The sequence below is a fragment of the Orbicella faveolata genome, unplaced genomic scaffold (genome assembly GCF_042242905.1).
Source record: "Orbicella faveolata isolate gen_17 unplaced genomic scaffold, um_ofav_v1 contig_2, whole genome shotgun sequence".
Lineage (NCBI taxonomy): Eukaryota > Metazoa > Cnidaria > Anthozoa > Scleractinia > Merulinidae > Orbicella > Orbicella faveolata.
This window is the reverse complement of record NW_028301547.1, coordinates 30,166,407-30,190,186: the sequence shown is the minus strand read 5'-3', so window position 1 is coordinate 30,190,186 and position 23,780 is coordinate 30,166,407. Positions and strand designations below refer to the sequence as shown.

The 23,780-nt window shown below is 39.7% G+C and overlaps 2 protein-coding genes across 2 annotated transcripts; both read left to right on the top strand.

Moving 5' to 3' along the window:
- Nucleotides 1-1,067: 1,067 nt before the first annotated feature.
- On the top strand, nucleotides 1,068-7,032 carry LOC110063882 (QRFP-like peptide receptor). The gene is made up of 5 exons (XM_020770879.2): nucleotides 1,068-1,192; nucleotides 2,118-2,254; nucleotides 2,514-2,784; nucleotides 3,020-3,274; nucleotides 5,247-7,032. Exons 2-5 carry the CDS (start codon nucleotides 2,142-2,144, stop codon nucleotides 5,586-5,588), a joined length of 981 nt encoding a protein of 326 aa, XP_020626538.2. The 5' UTR covers nucleotides 1,068-1,192; nucleotides 2,118-2,141; the 3' UTR covers nucleotides 5,589-7,032.
- A 2,358-nt stretch (nucleotides 7,033-9,390) lies between these two features.
- On the top strand, nucleotides 9,391-23,568 carry LOC110063896 (QRFP-like peptide receptor). The gene is made up of 5 exons (XM_089290771.1): nucleotides 9,391-9,680; nucleotides 10,355-10,482; nucleotides 20,941-21,211; nucleotides 21,445-21,699; nucleotides 22,452-23,568. The coding sequence occupies exons 1-5, from the start codon at nucleotides 9,633-9,635 to the stop codon at nucleotides 22,791-22,793; spliced, it is 1,044 nt and encodes a 347-aa protein (XP_089146897.1). The 5' UTR covers nucleotides 9,391-9,632; the 3' UTR covers nucleotides 22,794-23,568.
- The last annotated feature ends 212 nt before the right edge of the window (nucleotides 23,569-23,780 follow it).

The window sequence follows — 23,780 nt, the reverse complement described above, 5'->3', positions numbered from 1 at the left end:
TTTTTACAAGTTTCTTACAGGCCCCCTTTTTTCATTTACATGGTTTTTACATGTTTCTTACAGGCCCCCTTTTTTCATTTACATGGTTTTTACACGTTTCTTACAGGCCCCCTTTTTTCATTTACATGGTTTTTACATGTTTCTTACAGGCCCCCTTTTTTCATTTACATGGTTTTTACAGGGTTACAAACATAACATTTCCAGACTTTTTACAGCATTCGCTTGAATTATTTACACGTTCCTCACATGGTTTAGCAAAGCAATTTACATGTTTTTTACAAAGGCAGATACTGTAAAAGTGCGTAAAATATTTTACAGGTTTTTACATGTTCTTCAAATGATCATTGTCGACAAAGACAATGTAAATCACTATTTACAGAACATTTACCTGCTGTACTAAAAGCTGTAAATTTCCTGGAATTTTATTTTACAAAACCCTAACATGTAAATTGTAATTTACAAAGAATGTAAATCAAGATTTACATACTGTAAATTAAAATTGACATGTCCATGTAAATTTTCAACTTTGCCAGTGATATCGGCTAACTTCATTGAATTCATGACACTGTGCTTGGTTTCAGTATACTATGAAATCGACTTGAAATCAACTTGAAATCGAACTGAAAAACGTTCTGAAATCTTTCCGTTTTCAGAACGTCGTGGAAACATTTTTGGCGAATATTCTAAATCAAGTAGCAGCTTTTCACGGAACTGCACACGTCAATCAACAAGCAGTACCAACGAACTTCACATATTCTATACTGTTTAATCTACGCAGTATTTTCTCAGTCTGCTTTATGGTGAAAGGTAGGTGTTCTATGTTGGTTGCACCTATGTATTTTTTACTTTTTATCCTCCGGATGTATGTTTATTAGCAAAATATGTCAACATGCTCAAACATTATCTCAATCTCCCTGCTCGGTCGGCCTTTGTAGTTGACTAAGAGATTATGATGCCGGTTTAACTTTTGGCTGTGTTTTCAACCTACCTCTTTAAATCCGGTCGGTAAATGTCAACGGAATTTGCTATTCAGACGGTCATAGAGACACTATTGTTATCTTTAAACAATTGAAAGCAACACAGGGTTGGAGGAAAATGTTGAAAATTTTATGAGAATACTAGTAATAATTTTATATAACTGTTTTTTAGCGAAAGCTCTCAATTGATGGTGGGTAGAAGAAGATGGATCGTTGTAAGTTCGATGTAGACGGTTTGGTATAACTTACTTTTTAATCACAGTGTAAAGTCTTGTATATTTCCAGACGAGAGAAATTTATGTAAATGATACAGAGAAAACAATCTCTCGGTAGATATATACGCGAGATACAAAGATAAAGTCAGTTAAGAGCTCGTCAATTTATTGGATCGCGTCGGTAACTTTTGTTTCCATTATGGCCCTTGAAGAATAGTTTCTATCTTAGCTCAGGCGGTGAGAAGAAAGCCGCTTTACTTCGCTCAAATTGTTGAAAGTCACCAGCGAGCCTCCTGAAGCTTAGAACTAGAACATTTCAAAGGGTTTTATCTTTTTCGTGCGTTTGAAATTGACCCAAAAGTTTTAATTAATGTTGCACGAACCTTTCTGCTTTGATAGTATGAATATTTTACAAGTGAGTGGAGTTTGGTCATCCGCCAATTCTACGCCAATGTGAAAAGCAAACCAGACAAAATATTGAAATTGTCCAACAGCGTGTAAAGATGTGGAAACTCCTCTCATTTTCTTTCCACCATTCCAAAACTACCTCGGTCCTTTTTGTCTCTCGCTTAAATTACTCCAACTTAGTGGCTTTATTGATATGCTAATACGGACGATTGCAAATGAATTCACCAACGACTAAATTCACGAACGAGTGCGAAATAAATATGTTTACCTAGTATAATCCTTATATGAACCGGCAGAAACGAATTCAAGCAACGTTGACCATCCAAGCTACCATATTTTTGTATCGAATTAACACGAGGAGATAAAGAAAGTAGAAGAAACACTATGAAGGTAGCACATAATTCATAAATTACTTATAAGCTAAAAACATCTCAAAGCGAGAAACGGCCGTTTATGACCTGTCCGTATTTTCTTTAGTATTTCAATATTTAACACTCTTACATGTACATTTTTTCAGTTATAGCTCTACCACTTCGCTAAAATGCCAGAATCTGCCAATGATGCCGTAACAACAGTACACTGCATACTCGCCATTGCAAATATTGTTGGAAACACCCTCGTTTGTGTCATCATATTGAAAAATAGAGAATTAAGGTATGCTGAAATAGAAATAAATGATTATACGCCACAACAAAACTGAACGCCTGGAAGAGGCTCTGTTTGTTTTGGAGAGCACCGTCTTTTAAAAAATTGAACTCGCCATTCGGCATAATATAATGCAACCGGTTAGCACGACTAATGTATAAAATTTAGGAAATAGTTAGTTTTATTGCACCTTAACTTTTGATTCATAGAATACATAAGTTTTTTTCTTTTTCCGTTTGTAAACTAAAGCTGACATTTTCTCCTGCAGGATTTCAATAAATTATCTCCTTGTGAACCTAGCTGTGGCAGACATAACCTTCGCGATATTCCTTTCACCAAAGTTCATTCTAAGTCGTACTTTCACCCACCCAGACGGGGAGGCAGGTAAAGCTTTATGCAGATTGGTAACAGGTGGAACACTGGGCTGGTTTGGAGGAGTTTCCTCGGCGTTTACGCTGGTGGTTATTGCTGTTGAACGATACTTCGCTGTGATGTATCCCCATGGGAACAAAGGAAGACTTACCAAGCGCAAACTAAAGGTGCAAAAGGATTCACTTTCTTTTATCTTACACATAGGCTGAATCCTCCGTCATGTTTAAATTGTTATTACTTTATTGTTTATACTGCTGGTAAACAGAGGAATGAAACTGGCAGGTAACATTGAGGCAAAAAATGACCGGATTTGTTTTCCATTTGCAAAAATCAAACCTCGAGGGACTGTTTAACACCTGGTTGTTCCGCTGATTTCGTCCATTTTACACATTACGATTTCAGGTGATCATACCTGGTTCTTGGATTTTTTCACTTGTCTTCACCTTCCCCGGATTCCTGGTAACGAATTTTGACAAGAAAATCCAAAGCTGTGGGGAGACCTTTCCTGGTGAGTGGATGGCCAAGGCTTATAGCTTGATTTGGCTTTTAGCCACAACTGCTCTTCCTTTGGCACTGATGGTTGGCTTGTACTCCATGGTCGTGTATACTTTGTGGTTCAAACGTAATAAGGACAATGAACTTACCCACCAACAAAAGGTAAGAGTCAACTAATTTAAAGATTTTTAAACTGATAGCGTTCCAGATAATGCCTTGTGTCACCATTTGAAATTGAATCCTGCACAATCATGCAAATGGTACGGGACTGATATATTAAGTTTGACCACATTTTCCAAGAGCTAAATTGAAATAACAACGCGTAGCGGAATTTATTATATAGACACGAGTGTTTTACTGGAAAATACACCGCTCGTAAAATTCATCGGAAACCACATCCGGGACTCGGCTGGCGTATTTTCCATATCCTCTCTAGTGAAGCTATCGATTACTTCACTGATATCACGTTAGACCCTTAAACTGTAATTAAATTTGTTGGTGTATGAAACCATACGCGTGATTTCAAAATTGAACGAGCGCGCAGCGCGAGTTCGATTTGAAATCACAAGTATGATTTCAGACCAAAATTGCACGACACGAAGTTCAATTGCCACTTTAAATCCATTTTGAACTCGCACAATTTATCGCGTTAAATTTTAGATTCAGTAGCCGGTGTTAAAATAGCGGAACCGGAAACGGATTGACATCTCATTTAGTATTCAAAACGATGTCATGTGACGAAAACTCATTCGAGCATAACAAAGAAACAAGCACTTCTGTCGGAACGAAAACAGTTTACTTCACGCATCAAAGTTCAATTATTGTCCCCTGAATCAATGATGGAAGACCTTCCTTTTCTTCTGTGGATGAAGCTGAGACTTCTAGTTGTCTTTGGAGAAGGAATTTAAAGGTGCAGCTTGTGTAATTCTGCGGTGGATTACTTTTGAGTTGTGAAACTCCCTCGGGTGCACGATGCCCAGTGGATAGTTTTTCTCTTTTAAATACCGTTCAACGGCACTCTGCATGATTTTAAGGGATTCCAGCTCGTTATCATCTCCGTTTTTCTTTTGTGACCTCGGAGTAGAACTTAATACTCAAGACCTTGTGAAGTTCTTGCGGCGTCGTTTGTTTCAAGATATTTTCAAGATGGCGGGGCACCAGCTTCGGAAGACGTTCGTTCATCATTCACTGTTTTGTGGAGCGGGGCGTATTTTGACTACGTATGTTTATTCACAGCGACAGAGTTGAGCTCTTGTATTGCTTCATTTGAAACTAACGGAAACCAGGAAACATCTACCTTCTTGAGATGGCCCTGAATTTGTTGTGTGGTTTTCGTTTGTTTATGTTTTGTTGGACGGATCTTGAGCAGATGCTGAAGAAAAATCGCCAAAATATTCGTCAAAATGAACACTGAATGTTGGAAACCTCCTGTAAAGTAGGTCTTCAGCCTGAAGGAGCTCAGAATCGTCATTCAGAAACTGTAATTAATTAAATTCATCAAAAGTTTTGAAAAACAACAACAAAGTTTTAACAATAATTGTTACAAAATTCGCCAAACAATGGCTTTTTGTCTTTTATTTTCCTGAAATTTTATTGCTTACTTTACACTAACCTTGAAATCTGATTGGTTGTTTTGTTTTACTGTCCCTTTCTCATTGGCTGAGAAAAAGATGCGATTTAGAGCAAAAAAAATAGTGCGATTCGTGAATAAATCGCTCTGCTGAAAACCAATCAGATTGCAAGGATAACCAGTGATCTCAAAATGGATTTAATAGATCTTTATATCGAATTGAACACTCGACGATATATTCCATTCCTACGAGCGCCCATGTATTATCCTCTATATATTTGACGAATCCTTTTTTTTTTTAAAATGAGATCATTCATAGTCTTGAGTGTTTGACATGTCTTCTCAACCGAGACTAACACTAGCGAGAGGACGTAAAACTGGTAAAAAGCGTAAAAAATCTATGTTAATCAAGTTCAGATATCCGAATACTGTCCCGACCATGATTTCCTCTGTTTAAACATAATGAATTATTTAAATTAGCTTGAAGGTTACATTTGATGATCTGTTTTAAAGATTGTCAATCGTTATGACCTTTTGAATCGAAATACGAATTTTTATCCACAGGGTGTTATAAAGGTACGGAAGAGAGTCACCTTGATGGTCATAACTATCAGCTCAATCTTTGGAATCTCTTGGGGGACGAGTTCAGTTTCCTACGTTTTAAAGCATTTTACCTCCCAAAATATTGGTAACGTCGCCATTACTAACACAATGGCTCTCTTCAATTCTGCAGTAAACCCCTTTGTTTATGCTTTGTTTAACCAACAATTTCGGGAGAAAGTTAAGACAATGATGTGCTGTACCTTTCGTTTTGCAAGCAGGATTGGTGCCACAAGAGAAACTGAGAATGCTGAGGGCCCCAAAACTATCAACCATACAAGAAACGCTGAAGTCGCATTGTCTTAGGAGGGCGAATTGTAAAGGATATCTTAGTGCCCGTACATGTAAATTTGACATTCTGTGCATGAAAATTGAGATCGCGGTGCTAGTTCAACACTGCGCTTGTTTGTACTCGGCAATCTTTTTTGGCGGACATTTCATTGGAAACGCGAAAGGCACAGTGGCCTCATGGTTATTGTGCTCGAATTTGGTCTAGGTACGAGCCCTGGCCGGGGACATTGTGCTGTCTTCTTGGGCAAGGCACTTTACTCTCACAGTAGCCCTCTCCACCCATGTGTATACTGATCGGTACCGGCGAATCTAGTGTTGCGCGGTAACCCAGCGATGGACTAACATCCCAAGCAGGAGCAGCGATCGCGAGTAGAAATACTCTCAGCTGCTTCAGACGGCAGTAACCGGAGATAAGCATCGGTGTGATGGGCCAGGTGGCTCGTAAGCAGACTTTACCTTATCATCCGAACGAGATGTCAAATTTCAGTAATGGCAGGGCTTATATTTAGGTACACACAAACAATACTGAGCGCAGAAAATCACTTGACATAATGTTGGAAAAAAAGAAAATACGATGTACATGCAGTAATCAATTAATAAAAAAACAAGTTTCTTGATAAAACTTCAAAACAAGTTTATTAGTCTGGGGCTTTACAATCAGAAAAACCGTTGCTGTCCTACTGCTTGATACAATTAAGCATACGGGTTCACATTCAGGGGAGCTATGGGCTTACATTCAGGGGAGGAATTGCAAATAAGTCAAAGGATCTTGGGCTGATAATTGGAACGACAGCATAGTTTACAAGAAGCCTGTGGTAAACTCGGCTCGCTTAGCTTACATCTTTATATTTTCTTGATTAGCATCTGGGCTTCTTTGAATAATTGAAACCCAGCTTATTTAGGAAAAAGGCGGTAGATATTGAATTAAATCATGCGGGATAAGATAATAATTTGTGAGCACCGTATATCGTGAAAGGGACACCTCGTGAGCTAATTTACAAAGAATCTGTCCCTCACTCGCGTGCGTCTGAAGAAACTGGAGACCCAATTACACATTTAGCAAACTCCGCCCTCAAACAGACCGTCTAAGTGAAAGCCGTTTTTGTTATAAACACCGCCTGTACTGGTAACACCTTGGCCTACAATTCTGGGGGATGTCAAGGGTGGAATGACCAATAATAGCTACTTTAGAGAATTGTTGTACCGGCCACCAACAGATCCTGCAGTCGTCCGAGAGGCCCTGATTGAATTGGACGTCAACACTAGAAAACCCAGCAAGGAGGAAATAGCAAAGCAATTCTAAACAACAGAATGGAAAAAAACAAGGCCCGATGGAGATCCTAAGGGCATATAGAAACGCCTCGACTCAGATGCTGTATGAGATCTTCGATAGAGTCTGGGAAGAGGAAACCATTCTTGATGATTGGAAGGAAGGATATGTGATAACAATTCCCAAAAAGGGATACAACAAACAATAATAACTTTAGGGGATTGACCATGTTATCAGTACCAGGAAAAATCCTCGGCCGAATTATCCTGCAAAGGCTAATTGTTGCACTCAGTGGAATACTTAGGGACCAGCAAATGGGTGTCAGAAAGAACAGGTCTTGTAATGACAATATCGCAACCCTAATAATTATTCCAGAGCAGTCACTGGCCTGGAATGGAACTCGTCACTCTGTATCACGTTTAGGCTCTTCGGCAAGGTCTTCGACAGTGTCGATCACGATGTACTCTGAATGATCCTCCACCACTATGGAATACTAAAGAAATTCATCTCTATCATACAAAATACCTATTAGATCGGATTAATATTGATCGATTATTTTCGAGAAGATTGAAGCTTAACAGAGCTGCATCGTATCATCCATGTTGTTTCTTCTGGTTATGGATTGGATTACGAAGACTACAACTTAAGACTCAAGTGGACCCTCCTCACCACATGAGAGCCACACGAGAACGGTCGTGTGTAGGTTCGGCCCTATATGTTTTCATATAGAGACGTTATAGTTGATTATCATAAATACAGTGTAGCGGACGAGGTTCACCGATAACTTCATAAATTTTTTCAACGGTGTCCCATCTCCTCGTGTATTCTCTAACCGTTTCGATTTGCACTATATCTTAACAATGCCAGTGGGCTTTAACTTTAACTCTACGGATTAGAACCTCAAGTCAATGGCATCAAAATTGTCACTGTTCACAGACGTTCCATTTTCCAAGTTTAGTGGCTCATAGCCACTTTGATTCTTGAAGTCAGGTTCGGCTGTGCATGGGTCTTCCACGAATATTAAAACTGCTGATTGGCAACGAATTACATGTGTTTCAGTTGTCACCTTTAAAAAAATTCAGACGGAAGAAATAAACAGTTTTCAGCTATATGTATTTAGGCACGTTCTTTCATTAATTGTGTTCGATGTTGATTGAAGTTTAAATTGCATAACCCCGGCTTTACAATGTATCAAAAGCAGCGACTATTTCTGTTTAACATCAAGTGTTTGCAAAGAGTTAATATTGTTGTCAAGAAAGGGAATATAATCTTGTGAAAAACACTTTTCAGCTATATGCGCATGTCACGTGTGCGGTGCCCATCAAATAATTTGCATAACACTACAATGTACCAAAAGCAGCGTATATTTTGTTTAGCTACAAATGTTTGCAAAAGTTTATGATGTTTTCAAAAAAGGGAAAACAACCTTATGAAAAATATTTTATGTACGTGCCTTGTGTTCGATGTCGATCAAGAAATTTGCATAACATTACAATGTACCAAAAACAGCATCTACTTTGTTTAACTGCAGGTATTTGCAAAAATTTAATGATGTTGTCAATAAAGGGAATGCACCCTTGTGAAAAAAAAAAAAAATTGAAGCATCCGTAATGTCGAAAAAGGTTTACAATCACTTATTTGTGTTCTTGATGAAGGTCACTGTCCAAGTTCCATATCCATTTCGCGAATGCGAATGTACCAAAATGTACCTCACTTTTATGTCTCTCGACGGAATGCTTCTTTCTTGCCGCAAAACAGGTTTTCACACAACATAATATATAGAGTACTGGGCTTCAGAAAATGTTAGGTTCGACTTCAAACTCGATGTACCAGTCGGCTTTTGATGGTATTGAAATTAACTAAAATTAGCCTTGTCGAAAAATTATTATGACACGTGCAGCTTTTCCTAATCAAATTAATGATTTAGAAAAAGCAAGACATGCACTAGTAACTAATCTATAAATACAATCGCGCTGATGTGTAAGAGCAAAAATGAAACGCACAATTTTCCGCCATTTTTGACGGCAGCTGAGTGCTAAAATGATGAATGTCAAACTCTGTGATCAGTCTGTAAGCGTAGGGAAACATCTGAAGACAGATGTCAACTTGTACAGGATACGTCATGACAACGGAAAGGAGAAAAAACAATATTGATTATGAAAGAGAAGCAGCATGTGACTATTCTGTGTTGTTTAACTAATAATGATGTACTTCACCAATTCTGTTGTTTAGTCTACTGACACAGTTCTATCTTTTGCTGGATAAGAAAAAAGGTACGTGTGTCATGCCCGCATATGTTGGTTGGACCTATCTATATTTTAATCTTATCACACATATGAAGTTAACTGACAAAATATTGAAGTATGCATGAAAAAATTATCACAGCCCCCCGGGCTAGATCTGTCTTTATGACCTCATACAGTTTATCTTCTCTGGCTGCGTTTTGAAGATGCGTTTGTAATTCCGGTCGGTAAATGCTATTGCAGTTACGTGCTATTAAGGCGGATGCAAAGAGAATAAATATTGTCATCAGATAATTAAAAGTTAGCCCCAGAAGATTGGATAGAATTAAACCTTAGGAAATTTTGCACGAATATTAGTCTTCATATGCATCTATTATTTATCGTGCACCTGTCGTTTCGACGGCGATAAATGCAGGTTTTAGAGAAAGTTGTCAGTTGATTGTGACCAGAAAAAAATGGAACGCTGTAAGTTTGAGGCGGCGTATACTATAACTACAACACCATATGCAGTGTAAAACCTTGTATTTTCCCAGCTAAGAGACATTTATGCAAAATGACGCAGAACGACGACATGACGATAGATGTACATGCGAGGTACGAATTCGAACTTAAAGACGACGAACTTCAACTTTAATTGCCTCGTTCAATTAATTGAATCCTACCAGAAGGCCTCCTTTAGCTTGAAAATAAAACAGTTCATTCAACAAAAGAAGGCGCCTTTGACAAAGGGTTTTAAATCTTTTTCGCGCGCTGGTAATTGACCCAAAATAACAATGTTTCCCAAAAGTTCCTGTTTTGATAAACATGAATAATTTTGAAGTTCTCACAGGTTTTGTTTCAAACACCAAAGTACATGTGTCTTTCTTAACTGATTTTACTTTTAAAATGCGTGATGACTCTCGCCCAACTACCTGGTTTGGTGGCTTCATTGTTATAATCTGTTATGGCAATGTGATATTTAGAGGCTTTGAAGATCATGAACGGGTACGAAATACTCTCCCCGAAATGCATCGGCAGAAGCAAGCTATCAGATTGACGAGCCTTCGCCACATAGTTAATTATGTATACGAAATAAGTTATATGAAATAACATTATACGAAATGACATTATTTAGAAAATGAAAGAAAGAAAGGGTGTGATACACTCCTAAAGGAATGAACATTGTAAACACCAGAAACCGTTGTCTTTGAGGCCCTTTATGACCTGCGTATTTTTCATAAATTTTACAATATTTAATACTGATACATTTGAATTTGTTTTGGTTTCAGCCTCACCATACGTCACTAAACATGTCTGCCGAAGCTGCCGTAACAACGGTACACTGTATACTCATCATTACAAATATTATTGGAAACACTCTTGTTTGTGTCATCATAACGAAAAATAGAGAAATGAGGTAGGCTTAAATTGAAATACTTTATTATTCACTGCCAGATTATCTCCAGAAGAGATGAAATTTAATATAATATCAGATTGAAAAGTAGCTTTCGAAGAGCTGATCCGTCACTGATCTGCTCTTTGCGTTTTTACCGTTGAGCTCTGGGACTCATGCGTTACACAAAATTCGTAAATTCGTATTATTTTTGGCGCTCCATGCAGTGACACAGTGCTAGGTTTACTTGGCTTACGTTGCGTTAGAGAGCTATGCGACACAACGTTTTCTAATGTTAGCAATGCTTATTCCATAAGGAATTTATTAATTGTCACTTTCATGGATCGGACCTTCTTACTTTATCTCCTCATGTTAATGTGGTAGCAATTAGCTCGGCTCGTCAATACAGCTTGAATCTGTTTCTGCCAATTCATTCTTGGGACTGTAGAATTGATATATATCGTGCTCGTTCGTGAATTTAAATTCTGAAATGGTCGTATTATCATAACAATAAAGGCACCAAACTAGCTCTCATTTAATATAGCTGAAAAAAAGTTATCCAAATAGTGGAAAGTGTTCTTCACTTTCTTGTACACAACTGATCAATTTTTCTTTATCTGGTCTATTTTTAACATACTTAGCCGAATAGTCATTTTCCATATATCAAAATTCTAACTGGTTGGCTACGAGGCCCGAGGGAACAAAACAAAGGGAATTAGTTATTCATCCCTCAACTTCGATGCCATTTCTTTTGTTATTTCCCCAAGCCTCGGAGCGTACCCTTACCAAACCAAATACTATTTTAAATGTATTTAAATACTATTTTTAAAAACTGTCTTTTACCAATTTTATGAGATAGATTAAAAATAGGGCGAAAAGTGTATTTTTAAGGTATTTTTCGACTGATTTAAATGGTGTCTCAGCTTGCTTAAAACACTATTGAGACAATGTTTGAAAAGTATTTTGAAAGGCTTTTAATTATGGTTTAAATTCCAAAACTCGAAATCCTTTGCTAAGTTTAAATAAATATATAATTACAATAGTCTGTAACTACTTTAAAAATCTCCTTACGAACTCAGCAAATAAAAACAGAATACAAATAGTTTTAAAAACAGGTTTTAATCTGCAAGACTATTTTTAAAGTAGTTTTAACGGAAGTAGACGGGACGCACGGGGCCTCTACTGTAAGTACCGCAGAGAAATGGTTGGAAATTTTCCTAGCGTTCCTTATATACTCTCACTAGGGTTCTTCGTCTTGCGGCCAGGGAAGGCGTCATAATCTGTTTCAGTGACATGTCGATGATATCCAGTAAAAAATAAACCAGAAAGGACCGTTGGAATATGAGACAAGCTTTAAAATGAAGTCACGATATTAATAGTGTTTTAAAAGTAAATAGTGCGTTCGAGTCATTCCCGATGCTTTCAAATGATGGCGGACTCCACCGACGCCAATAATCGGGAACAAAACAAGGTCATTATGTATCGGATCACGCCTAAACACACGTGAAGAAAGACTTGGGTAGGAAAAAAGGTGAGCGGACAAAACCGGGGAATGCCGATAAATCAAGTAATCCCCCAATAATGAACGAATTACACAACATGAACCTTCCTCTGCTTCTCCCCCTGAACCAAGATCAGATCTACAAACTGAACTTAAAGATAACAAAGTGCCTACGAATGGATGTTGAGCGTGGCGAGCAGACGTAAATGTCTTGTTTACCCAATGAAAGACATTACAATGGCTGGGGGGTGGGCTCACACCGGGCGTAAAGGAGCGTTTGATTGGTTCAGGATCTCCCATATTAGACTTGACTGAGCCAATGAGCAGGGGTCCAGGACGGTTCTTGCAGAAGACAGATGTGATTGCATTCAGCTCTTCAGGGTCACCAGCCTTGGTGCCTGTGCCATGAGCTTCAACATATGCAACATCTGAAGGGTTAATATTAGCTTCACCATACACTTGATCCAGCAGTTGCTTCTGAACTGCCCCACTTGGGTATGTCACGCCTGGAAAAAAAGAGAAACCAATCTAACACAGATCTTAAGGAATAAAAACCCAGATGATCTGGAATACTTGTCTGAGCATGTCGTTGGCAGTGGGAGCCACGTGCAGTATTATCATGCTCGGTAATTGGAGTTATTGTGTAGAAAATATCGCACAATGACACCGCCGAGGGCAAAAACAAAAAAACAAAAACAAAAACAAAAACAAAAACAAAAAAAAACGCGAGAAGAAACTTAGTACATGGAGCTAAGATAGATTGTCAATGCTCTAGCAGATCATGCACGGCTTCCAATCGCTTGGCCAATCGCTTGGCCACTGGCTCGTACACGCAACGAATCGTAAACGTCCATAAGTAGCGACCTCCGAAAGAAGTGAGCCCACCCCCCATCCCCTCAGAAAAGAGAGGAACTAAGGTTCAAAAGTATAATTATTTTTCCAATCAATAACCTAAACAACTTACGATAAACTGATGACGATTCGACCAGGGAGGGTATAGCTTATTCCAGGAGGCGTCATGAAGCGCCCTGGTAAAACAAACCCCGAAAAAATTTTTATCAAGTAACAAGAAGGTACTAACAGGACCTTGCCTTCAAATTGAAATTACTAATTAAAACTGACAACTTTGCATCATTTTTAACAGGAACGGATAAAAAGAACGTTTAATCATATTGAAATTAAAAACTCGACCAGAGCAGTTAAATATTTATAAAGCGGATTAACGTAACAGTGCATCATGAACAGTACAAATAGTTTAAGGTATCTTACATCACGGTCTACATATGAAGTGCCCACCCATGTGCCAGCAACATAAATTTGAACTGGATTGAAGAATTTCTTAACGATTTATAAGAACGCAGTGTTTTTACGAATTACACCCACAGTCTTAGAGGAATACAGCCCTGTTCTCATAGAATTAAAAAGGCAAAAAAAAAAAAAAAAAAAAAAAACACCAGGAAGAGATGCCTACGGTAGAAGTCATTTGCGTTCTCTCATGGGGTTAGAGATTCTCGCCCATATTAACTTTCATTTCTCTGGTAAGTTCTCGCACGTTTAGAGATGCACCACACTCGCGTTTTAAGTGCGGGGATCCAACCAACGCTTACCTAACTTTTTAAAAATTCTACTTTTAGCCCTCCACCAAATCTACAAACGTGTATTTCACTTGTGGAAAACCATCGATTTGCATAATGTTTGGGTTAGACATTCTTGCCCATATCAGCTTTCTTTTCCCTCGTAAGTTCTCGAGCGTTTAGAGATCCGCCACACTCGCGTTTTAGGTGCGGGGATGCCAACCAATGCTTACCTAACTCTTTAAAGATGCTGCTTTCAGCCCTCCCCCAAATCTACACACGTGTATTTCACTTGTGGACGTCTATCGATTTGGACAGTGCTTGGGTGAGAGATTCTCGCCACTATCAACTTTTTTCTCTCTCGTAAGTTCTCGCGCGTTTAGAGATGCGCCACACTCGCGTTTTAGGTGCGGGGATGCCAACCAATGCTTACCTAACTTTTAAAGGTGCTGCTTTTAGCCCTCCCCCAAATCTACACACGTTTATTTCACTTGTGGAAGTCTTTCGATTTGGACAGTGCTTGGGTGAGAGATTCTCGCCCATATCAACATTCTTTTCCCTCGGAAGTTGTCGCGCGTTTAGAGATGCGCCACACTCGCGTCTTAGGTGCGGGAATCCCAACCAATGCTTACCTACCTTTTTAAAGATGCTACTTTTAGCCCTGCCCCAAATCTACACACGTGTTTTTCACTTGTGGAAAACTATCGATTTGCACAGTGTTTGAGTTGGAGATTCCCGCCCATATCAACTTTCTTTTCTCTCGTAAGTTCTCACTTGTTTAGATATGCGTCACACTCGCGTTTTAGGTGCGGGGATCCCAACCAATGCTTACCTACCCTTTTAAAGATGCTAATTTTAGCCTTGACTAAATCTACACACGTGTATTTCACTTGTTGAAGTCTTTCGATTTGGACAGTGCTTGGGTGAGAGATTCTCACCACTATCAACTTTCTTTTCTCTCCTAAGTTTTCGCGTGTTTAGTGATGCGCCAAGCTCGCATTTTAAGTGTCGGGATCTTAACCAATGCTTACTTAACTTTTAAAGATATATGCTAGTTTTAGCCCTTCCTCAAATCTACACACGTGCATTTCACTTGTGGAAGTCTATCGATTTGGACAGTGCTTAGGTTGGACATTCTTGCCCATATCAACTTTCTTTTCTGTCGTAAGTTCTCCCACGTTTAGAGTTGCGCCACACTTGCGTTTTAGGTGCAGGGATCCCAACCAATGCTTACCTAACCTTTCAAAGATGCTACTTTTAGCCCTGCCCCAAATCTCCACACGTGTATTTCACTTGTGGAATTCTATCGATTTGGACAGTGCTTAAAATCGCCGAGACCGGGCTACGCCCAGCGTGATTTTGACCAACTTCAGGGCGATCGTTGTCCAGAAACTTGGGCGATATTTCTGAATCCCAGGGACTCTAAACTAACTCGAGAAGACTTTAATTTTTAGTGAAATGGACAGTCCGGCCGAAATATAGCTACTTAGTGACTAGAAAGTCGCTGAGACCGGGCTACTCGTAGCGTGATTTTGACCTACTTTGGGTCGATTTCCAAGATTTTGGGCAGTATTTCCGAGTCCCAGGGACTCTAAACTAATTCGAGAAAACACACGAGTAAAAAAAGATATAAATGGGCGAGAATCTTTAACCCAGGGGTTCTCCAAAGCGACAGACTTCCACAAGTGAAATACACGTGTGTAGATTTGAGAAAGGGCCAAATCCAGCATCTTTAAAAAGTCCAGCAATTATAGTTGAAGATCCCGACACCAAATCCGCGAGTATGGTGCATCACTAAACGCGCGAGAACCTACGAGAGAAAAGAAAGTTGATATAGGCAAGATTCTCTTACCCAAGCACTGTCCAAATTCATAGAATTCCACAAGTGAAATACACGTGAGTAGATTTGGAGGAGGGCTAAAAGTAGCACCCTTAAAAAGTTAGGTAAGCATTGGTTGGCATCCCCGCACCTAAAACGCGAGTGTGGCGGATCTCTAAACGGGTGAGAACTTACGAGAGAAAAGAAAGTTGATAGTGGCGAGAATCTTTCACCCAAGCACTGTCCAAATCGATAGACTTCCACAAGTGAAATACACGTGTGTAGATTTAGGGTAGGGCTAAAAGTAGCATCTTTAAAAAGTTGGGTAAGCATTGGTTGGGATCCCAGCACCTAAAACCGGAGTATGGCGCATCTCTAAACGTGGGAGAACTTACCAGAGAAAAGAAAGTTGATAGTGGCGAGAATCTCTTACCGAAGCAATGTCCAAATCGATAGACTTGCACAAGTGAAATACACGTGTGTAGATTTAGGGGAGGGCTAAAGTAGCATCTTTAAAAAGTTAGGTAAACATTGGCTGGGATCCCCGCACCTAAAACTCGAGTGTGGCGCATTTCTAAACGCGCAAGAACTTACGGGAGAAATGAAAGTTAATATGGGCGAGAATATTTAACCTAAGAAATGTCCAAAATCGACATACTTCCACAAGTAAAATATACGTGTGTAGATTTGGGGGAGGGCTAAAAGTAGCTTTTTTAAAAAGTTAAGAAAGCATTTTTTGGGATCCCCGCGCGTAAAACGCGAGTGTGACTCATCTATAAACGCGCAAGAACTTACGAAAGAAAAGAAAGTTGATAGTGGCGAGAATCTCTCACCCAAGCACTGTCCAAATCGATCAACTTCGATTCCACAAGTTAAATACACGTCTGTAGACTTGCGGGAGGGCTAAAAGTAGCATCTTTAAAAAGTTATGTAACCATTGTTTGGGATACCGGCACCTAAGACGCAAGTATGGCGCTCTCTAAATGCGCAAAACTTACGAGAGGAAAGAAAGTTGATATGGGCAAGAATTTCCAGACCAAACACTGTGCCTATCGACAGCTTTCCATAAATGAAATACACGCGTGTAGATTTGGGAGAGGGCTGAAAGTAGCATCTTTAAAAAGTTAGGTAAGTATAGGATGGGATCCCTGCATCTAAAGCGCGAGTGTGGTGCATCTTTAAACTCGCGAGAACACGCAGGAAAAAAAGAAAATTGACATGGGAAAGACTATCTAATCCAAGCACTATCCAAATCAATAGACTTCCAAAAGTGATATACACTTGTGTATATTTGGGGGAGGGCCAAAACTTGCATTTTTAAAAGGCCTTGTGAGCATACTTTAAGATCCCCACACCAAAAACGTGAGTGTGCCGCATCGCTAAACGCGCGAAAACACGCGAGTGAAAAAGCAATATATATGGGCGAAAATCTTTAACCCAAGCATTGCCCAAAGCGACAGACTTCCACGAGTAAAATACACGTGTTTAGATTTGGGGGAGGGTTGAAAGTAGCACCTTTAAAAAGTTAAGAAAGGATTGAATAAGATCCCCGCACCTAAAACGCGAGTGTGGAGCATCTCTAAACGGGCAAGAACCTACGAGAAAAAAGAAAGTTGATATAGGCAAGAATCTCTGACCCAAGCACTGTCCAAATTCATAGAATTCCACAAGTGAAATACACGTGAGTAGATTTGGAGGAAGGCTAAAAGTGGCACCTTTAAAAAATTAGGTAAACATTGGTTGGCATCCCCGCACCTAAAACGCGAGTGTGGCGGATCTCTAAACGGGTGAGAACTTACGAGAGAAAAGAAAGTTGATAGTGGCGAGAATCTTTCACCCAAGCACTGTCCAAATCAATAGACTTCCACAAGTCAAATACACGTGTGTAAATTTAGGGTAGGGCTAAAAGTAGCATCTTTAAAAAGTTAGGTAAGCATTAGTTGGGATCCCTGCACCTAAAACGCGAGCGTGGCGCATCGCTAAACACGCGAGAACTTACGGGAGAAATGAAAGTTAATATGGGCGAGAATATTCAACCTAAGAACTGTCAAAATGGATAGACTTTTACAAGTTAAATACACGATTGTAGATTTGGGGGAGCGCTAAAAGTAGCATTTTTACAGAGTTGGGTAAGCAATGGTTGGGATCCACGCATCTGGAACGGGAGTGTGATGCATCTCTGAATACGCGAGAACACGCGGGACAAAAGAAATTTGACATGGGAAAGAATATCTAACCCATGCCACGCACTGTCCTAATCGATAGACTTACACAAGTGAAATACACTTATGAAGATTTGGGGGAGGGTTTAACTAGCATTTTTAAAGAGCCCCGTAAGCATAGTTTGGGATCCCCACACAAAAAACGCGAGTGTGCCGCATCGCTAAACGCGCGAAAACACGCGAGTGAAAAAAAAGATATAAATGGGCGAGAATTTTTAACCCAAGCATTGTCCAAAGCGACAGACTTCCACGACAGACTTTCACTTGTGTAAGTCTATCGATTAGGACAGTGCGTGGCATGTAAGTTAATATGGGGGAGAATATTCTATCTAAGCACTGTCAAAAAAGATAGACTTCCACAAGTGAAAAACACGTTTGTAGATTTGGGGCTAAAAGTAGCTTCTTTAAAAAAGTAAGGTAAGCATTGGTTGGGATCCCCGCACCTAAAACGAGTGTGGCGCATCTCTACACGCGCAAGAACTTACGGGAGAAATGGAAGTTAATATGGGCGAGAATATTAAGTCCAAGCACTGTGCAAATCGATAGACTTCCACAAGTAAAATACCCGTGTGTAGATTTGGGGGAAGGCTAAAAGTAACGCCTTTAAAAAAATTGGGAAAGCATTGGTTGGGATCCCCGCACCTAAAACGCAATTTTGGCGATTCTTTAAACGCGCGAGAACTTAGGAGAGAAAGAAAGTTGATTGTGGCGAGAATCTCTCACCCAAGCACTCTCCACATCGATAGACTTCCACAAGTGAAATACACGTGTGTAGATTTAGGGGAGGGCTAAAAGTAGCATCTTTAAAGTGCTAGGCAAGCATTGGTTGAGATCCCCGCACCTAAAAGGCGAGTGTGGCGCATCTCTAAACGCGCGAGAACTTACCAGAGAAAAGAAAGTGTTTATGGGCGAGAATCTCGCGAGAACTTAGGAGAGAAAGAAAGTTGATTGTGGCAAGAATCTCTCACCATAGCACTCTCCATATCGATAGACTTCCACAAGTGAAATACACGTGTGTAGATTTAGGGGAGGGCTAAAAGTAGCATCTTTTAAAAGTTAGGTAAGCATTGGTTGGGATCCCCGCACTTTAAACGCGAGTGAAGGGATAAAAGTAGCAGCTTTAAAAAGTTGAAATACTCAAGTGAAATACACGTGTGTAGATTTGGGGGAGGGCTAAAAGCAGCATCTTTAAAAGGTTAGATAAGCATTGGTTGGGATCCCTGCGCCTAAAACGCGACTGTGGCGCATCTCTAAACGCGCGAGAACTTATTAGAGAAACGAAAGTTGATATGGGCGAGAATCTTTCACCCCATGAGGGGACGCAAATGACTTATACTGTAATTATTTCTTCCTGGTGTTTATTTTTTTTTTTTAATTCTATAAGAACAGGGCTGTGTTCCTGTAAGGCTGGGGGTGTAATTCGTAAAAATACTGAGTTCTTATAAATCTTTTAGAAATTCTTCAATCCAGTTCAAATTTATGTTGCTGGCACATGGGTGGGCACTTCATATGTAGACCGTGATGTAAGATACCTTAAACTATTTTTACTGTTCATGATGCACTGCTACGTTAGTCCGCTTTATAAATATTTAACTGCTCTGGTCGAGTTTTTAATTTCAATTTGATTAAACGTTCTTTTTATGCGTTCCTGTTAAAAATGATGCAAAGTTGTCAATTTTAGTAATTTCAATTTGAAGACAAGGTCCGGTTAGTACCTTCTTGTTACTTGATGAAAATTTTTTCGGGGTTTCTTTTACCAGGGCGCTTCATGACGCCTCCTGGAATTAGCTATACCTTCCCTAGTTGAATCGTCATCAGTTTATTGTACGTTATTTAGGTTATTGATTGGAAAAATACTTTTGAACCTTAGTTCCTCTTTTTTCAGGGGATGAGGGCGGGCTCACTTCTTTCGGAGGTCGTTGTATACGGACTTTTACGATTTGTTGCTTGTACGAGCCATTGGCCAAGCGATTGGCCAAGCCACTGGTAGCCGTGCATGGTCTACTAAAGCACTGACAACTTATCTTCGCTTCATGTACTAAGTTTCTCCTCGCGCTTTGTTTGTTTGTTTGTTTTTTTTTTTGCCCTCGGCTGTGTAATTGTGCGATTTTTTCTACACAATAACTTCAATTGCCGGGCGTGATAATACTGCACTTTGCTCCAACTGCCAACTACATACTCAGACAAGTATTCCAAATCATCTGGGCTTTTATTCCTTAAGATCTGTGTTAGATTGATTAATTAAACGCTCCTTTACGCCCGGACAAGCATCTCGATGCAAGCTCAGAGTTTATTGTGATGACTTTCATTGGGTAAACAAGACATTTACGTCTGCTCGCCACGCTCAACATCCATTCGTAGGCACTTTGTTATCTTTAAGTTCAGTTTGTAGATCTGATCTTGGTTCAGGGGGAGAAGCAGAGGAAGGTTCATGTTGTGTAATTCGTTCATTATTGGGGGATTACTTGATTTATCGGCAATCCCCGGTTTGGTCCGCTCACCTTCTTTTTCCTGCCCAAGTCTTTCTTCACGTGTGTTTAGACGTGATCCGATATATAATGACCTTGTTTTGTTCCAGATTATTGGCGTCGGTGAAGTCCGCCATCATTTAAAAGCATCGGGAATGACTCGAACACACTATTTACTTTTAGAACACTATTAATATCGTGACTTCATTTTAAAGCCTGTCTCATATTCCATCGGTCATTTGTGTTTTTTTTTTTTTTTATTTGATATCATCGACATGTCACTGAAACAGACTATGACGCCTTCCCTGGCCGCAAGACGAAGAACCCTAGTGAGAGTATATAAGGAATGCTAGGAAAATTTTCTACCATTTCTCTGCGGTACTTCCAGTAGAAGTTCCGTGCGTCCCGTCATGCACCATGGAAATCCACTGTCTCAAAATATATTTCAATAGTACTTTAAACAGTCTAAAGTCTAAAGATTAAAGTGGATCATCTGTGAAAAAAATTGTCAAATGCGATATAAATATATAAAAATAACTTTAAAATAAACTAGAAATGGCATACAGTAATTATAGCATAAAACGGCATAGAAATAGGGGTTGAAACGACTCTATAATATACTAGTAGTTATCAAAGATTATGAGTGCGTTCGACGCCGCCACTTTAATATATACACGTTATGATTTTATTAGCTGACCTTCAACCTCTGTCTATTGCTAAAATCAACATTTTTCTTCGTCAACAAACCAAAGTTTTACAGATAGGTATATGCAATCAGTTAGAACGACTGTATAATATATAATTTAGACAATAGTTTTATTGCACCCAAACTTTTGATTCATAGGGTACAGAAGCTTTTTTTCCGTTTGTGAACTAAAGCTGATATTTTCTCCTGCAGGATTTCAATAAATTATCTCCTTGTGAACCTAGCTGTGGCAGACATAACCTTCGCGATATTTCTTGCACCAAAGTTCATTCTAAGCCGTACTTTCACCCACCCAGACGGGGAGGCGGGTAAAGCTTTATGCAGATTGTTAACAGGTGGAACACTGGGCTGGTTTGGAGGAGTTTCCTCGGCGTTTACGCTGGTGGCTGTTGCTGTTGAACGCTTCTACGCTGTGATGCATCCCCATGGAAACAAAGGAAGACTTACCAAGCGCAAGCTAAAGGTAACTTATGATGCGCGAGGATGCACTTTCTTTCATCTTACACATAGCCTTAATCCACCGTCATGTTTAAATTGTTACTTCTTTATCGTTTATGCTGCTGGTAAACAGAGGAACGAAACTGGCAGGTAAATTTGAGGCGTTTTCCATTTACAAAAATCAAACCTGGAGGCTAGGGACTGTTTAACACCTGGTTGTTCTGCTTATTTCGTTCATTTTCCACATCACGATTTTAGGTGATCATACCTGGTTCTTGGATCTTTTCACTTATGTTCACCTTCCCTGGATTCCTGGTAACGAATTTTGACAAGAGAATCCAAAGCTGTGGGGAGACCTTTCCTGGTGAGTGGATGGCCCAGGCTTATAGCTTGATATGGCTTTTAGCCACGACTGCTCTTCCTTTGGCACTGATGGTTGGCTTGTACTCCATGGTCGTGTACACTTTGTGGTTCAAACGTAATGACGACAATGAACCTACCCACCAACAAAAGGTAAGAGTCAACTTATTTAAAGATTTTTAAACTGACAGCGTTTTAGATAATACCTTGTGTCACCATTTGAAATTGAATCCTGCACAATAATGCAAATGGTATGGGACTGATTTATCAGGTTTGACCACATTTTCCAAGAGCTAAGTTGAAATAACGACGCGTAGCGGACTTTATTATATAGACAAGAGTGTTTTACTGGAAAATACACCATGCACTCGTAAAATTCATACAAAACCACATCCGGGACTCGGCTGGCGTATTTTCCATATCCTTTCTAGTGAAGCTATCGATTACTTCACTGATATCACGTTAGACCCTTAAACTGTAATAAAATTTGTTGGTGCATGATCGAAACATCTTTCGATTTTCCTCGAAAGTCTTCGGCAATTTTTTTCAGAAATCTTTCGCAAAATTTCGGAGATTGTTTGGAATCGACGGTTCGTGTGGTCTTCGGCCAAGTTTTGGAGAATCTTCGGAAATCTTCGGAAAGTGGTCGGAATTCTTTGGAAAATCGTCCAATATGTCTTTATCGCTAGGGAGAGGACGTAAAAATCGTAAAAAGCGTAAAAAATCTATGTCAATTAATTTCAGATATCCGAATAATGTCCCGACCATGATTTCCTTTGTTTAAACATGATGAATTATCTAAATTAGCTTGAAAAGCCGTGTGGAAGGGTTACATTTGATGATGTGTTTTAAACATTGTCGATCTTTATGACCTTTTAAATCGAAATATGCATTTCTATTCACAGGGTGTTATGAAGGTACGGAAGAGAGTCACCTTGATGGTCATAACTGTCAGCTCAATCTTTGGAATCTCGTGGGGGACGAGTTCAGCTTCCTACGCTTTAAAGCATTTTACCTCCCATAGTAGTGTTTACGTGGTCATTACCAACACAATGGCTCTGTTCAATTCTGCAGTAAACCCCTTTGTTTATGCTTTGTTCAACCAACAATTTCGGGAGAAAGTTAAGAGGATGATGCGCTGTACCTTTCGTTTTGCAAGCAGGATTGGTGCCACAAGGGAAACTGAGAATGCTGAGGGCCCCAAAACTATCAACCATACAACAAACCCTAAAGTCGCGTTTTCTTAGAAGTAAGGATTGTAAAGGTTATCTTGGTGCTGCTACACGTAAATTTGATATTCTGTGCATGAAAAGTGAGATTGCGGTGCTAGTTCAACGCTGCGCGTATTTGTACTCGGCATTCTTTTTGGCGTACATCTCTTTGGAAGTGCGAAAGGCACAGTGGCCTCATGGTTATTGTGCTCGAATTTGGTCCAGGTACGAGCCCTGGCCGGGGACACTGTGCTGTCTTCTTGGGCAAGACACTTTACTGTTACAGCTACCCTCTCCACTCATGTGCATAGTGGTCGGTACCGGCGAGTCTAGTGCTGGGCGGCAACCCAGCGATGGACAGTAGGAGCCAGTAGAAATACTCTCAGTTGCTTTAGACTACAGAAACCGGAAATAAGCATCGGTGTGATGGGCCAGGTGGCTCGTAAGCAGACTTTATACCTTATTATCGGGACAAGATGTCAATTTCAATAATGACAGGGCTCATATTTAGATACCCACAAACAATACTGAGCGCAGAAAATCACTTGACATAATGTCGGAAAAAAAGAAAATACGATGTACAGTAATACGGGTTTACAACAGGGGAGCTATAGGCTTACATTCAGGGGAGGACTTTGCAAATAGATCAAAGGATCTTGCGCTGATAATTGCAACGACAGTATAGTTTGCAAGAAGCCTGTGGTAAACTCTCTGTGGCATGAACTCGGCTCGTTCAGCTTACATCTTTAGATCTTCTTGATTTGTATCTGGGCTTTTGTGAATAAATAAAATCCAGCTTATTTAGGAAAAAGGAGGTCGATATCCAATTAAATCATGTGGGGAAAGATAGAAATTTGTGAGCACCGTATATCGTGAAAGGGACACCTCGTGAGCTAATTTAAAAAGAATATGTCCCTCACTCGCGTGCGTCTGGAGAAACCGCATGGAGACCTAATCACACACTTAGCAAACTCCGCCTTCGAACAGAACGTCTCAGTGAAAGCCGTTTTTGCTATAGACACC

What these genes read in the sequence shown, in the direction of transcription:
- LOC110063882 (XM_020770879.2), top strand. Translation starts at nt 2,142, where the DNA reads ATGCCAGAATCTGCCAATGATGCCGTAACAACAGTACACTGCATACTC. An exon ending in TTGAAAAATAGAGAATTAAG is followed by an intron (nt 2,255 to 2,513) that starts GTATGCTGAAAT and finishes TTTCTCCTGCAG; the next exon opens with GATTTCAATAAATTATCTCC. An exon ending in AACTTACCCACCAACAAAAG is followed by an intron (nt 3,275 to 5,246) that starts GTAAGAGTCAAC and finishes TTTTATCCACAG; the next exon opens with GGTGTTATAAAGGTACGGAA.
- LOC110063896 (XM_089290771.1), top strand. Translation starts at nt 9,633, where the DNA reads ATGCAAAATGACGCAGAACGACGACATGACGATAGATGTACATGCGAG. An exon ending in ACGATAGATGTACATGCGAG is followed by an intron (nt 9,681 to 10,354) that starts GTACGAATTCGA and finishes TTTTGGTTTCAG; the next exon opens with CCTCACCATACGTCACTAAA. An exon ending in TTACCAAGCGCAAGCTAAAG is followed by an intron (nt 21,212 to 21,444) that starts GTAACTTATGAT and finishes TCACGATTTTAG; the next exon opens with GTGATCATACCTGGTTCTTG.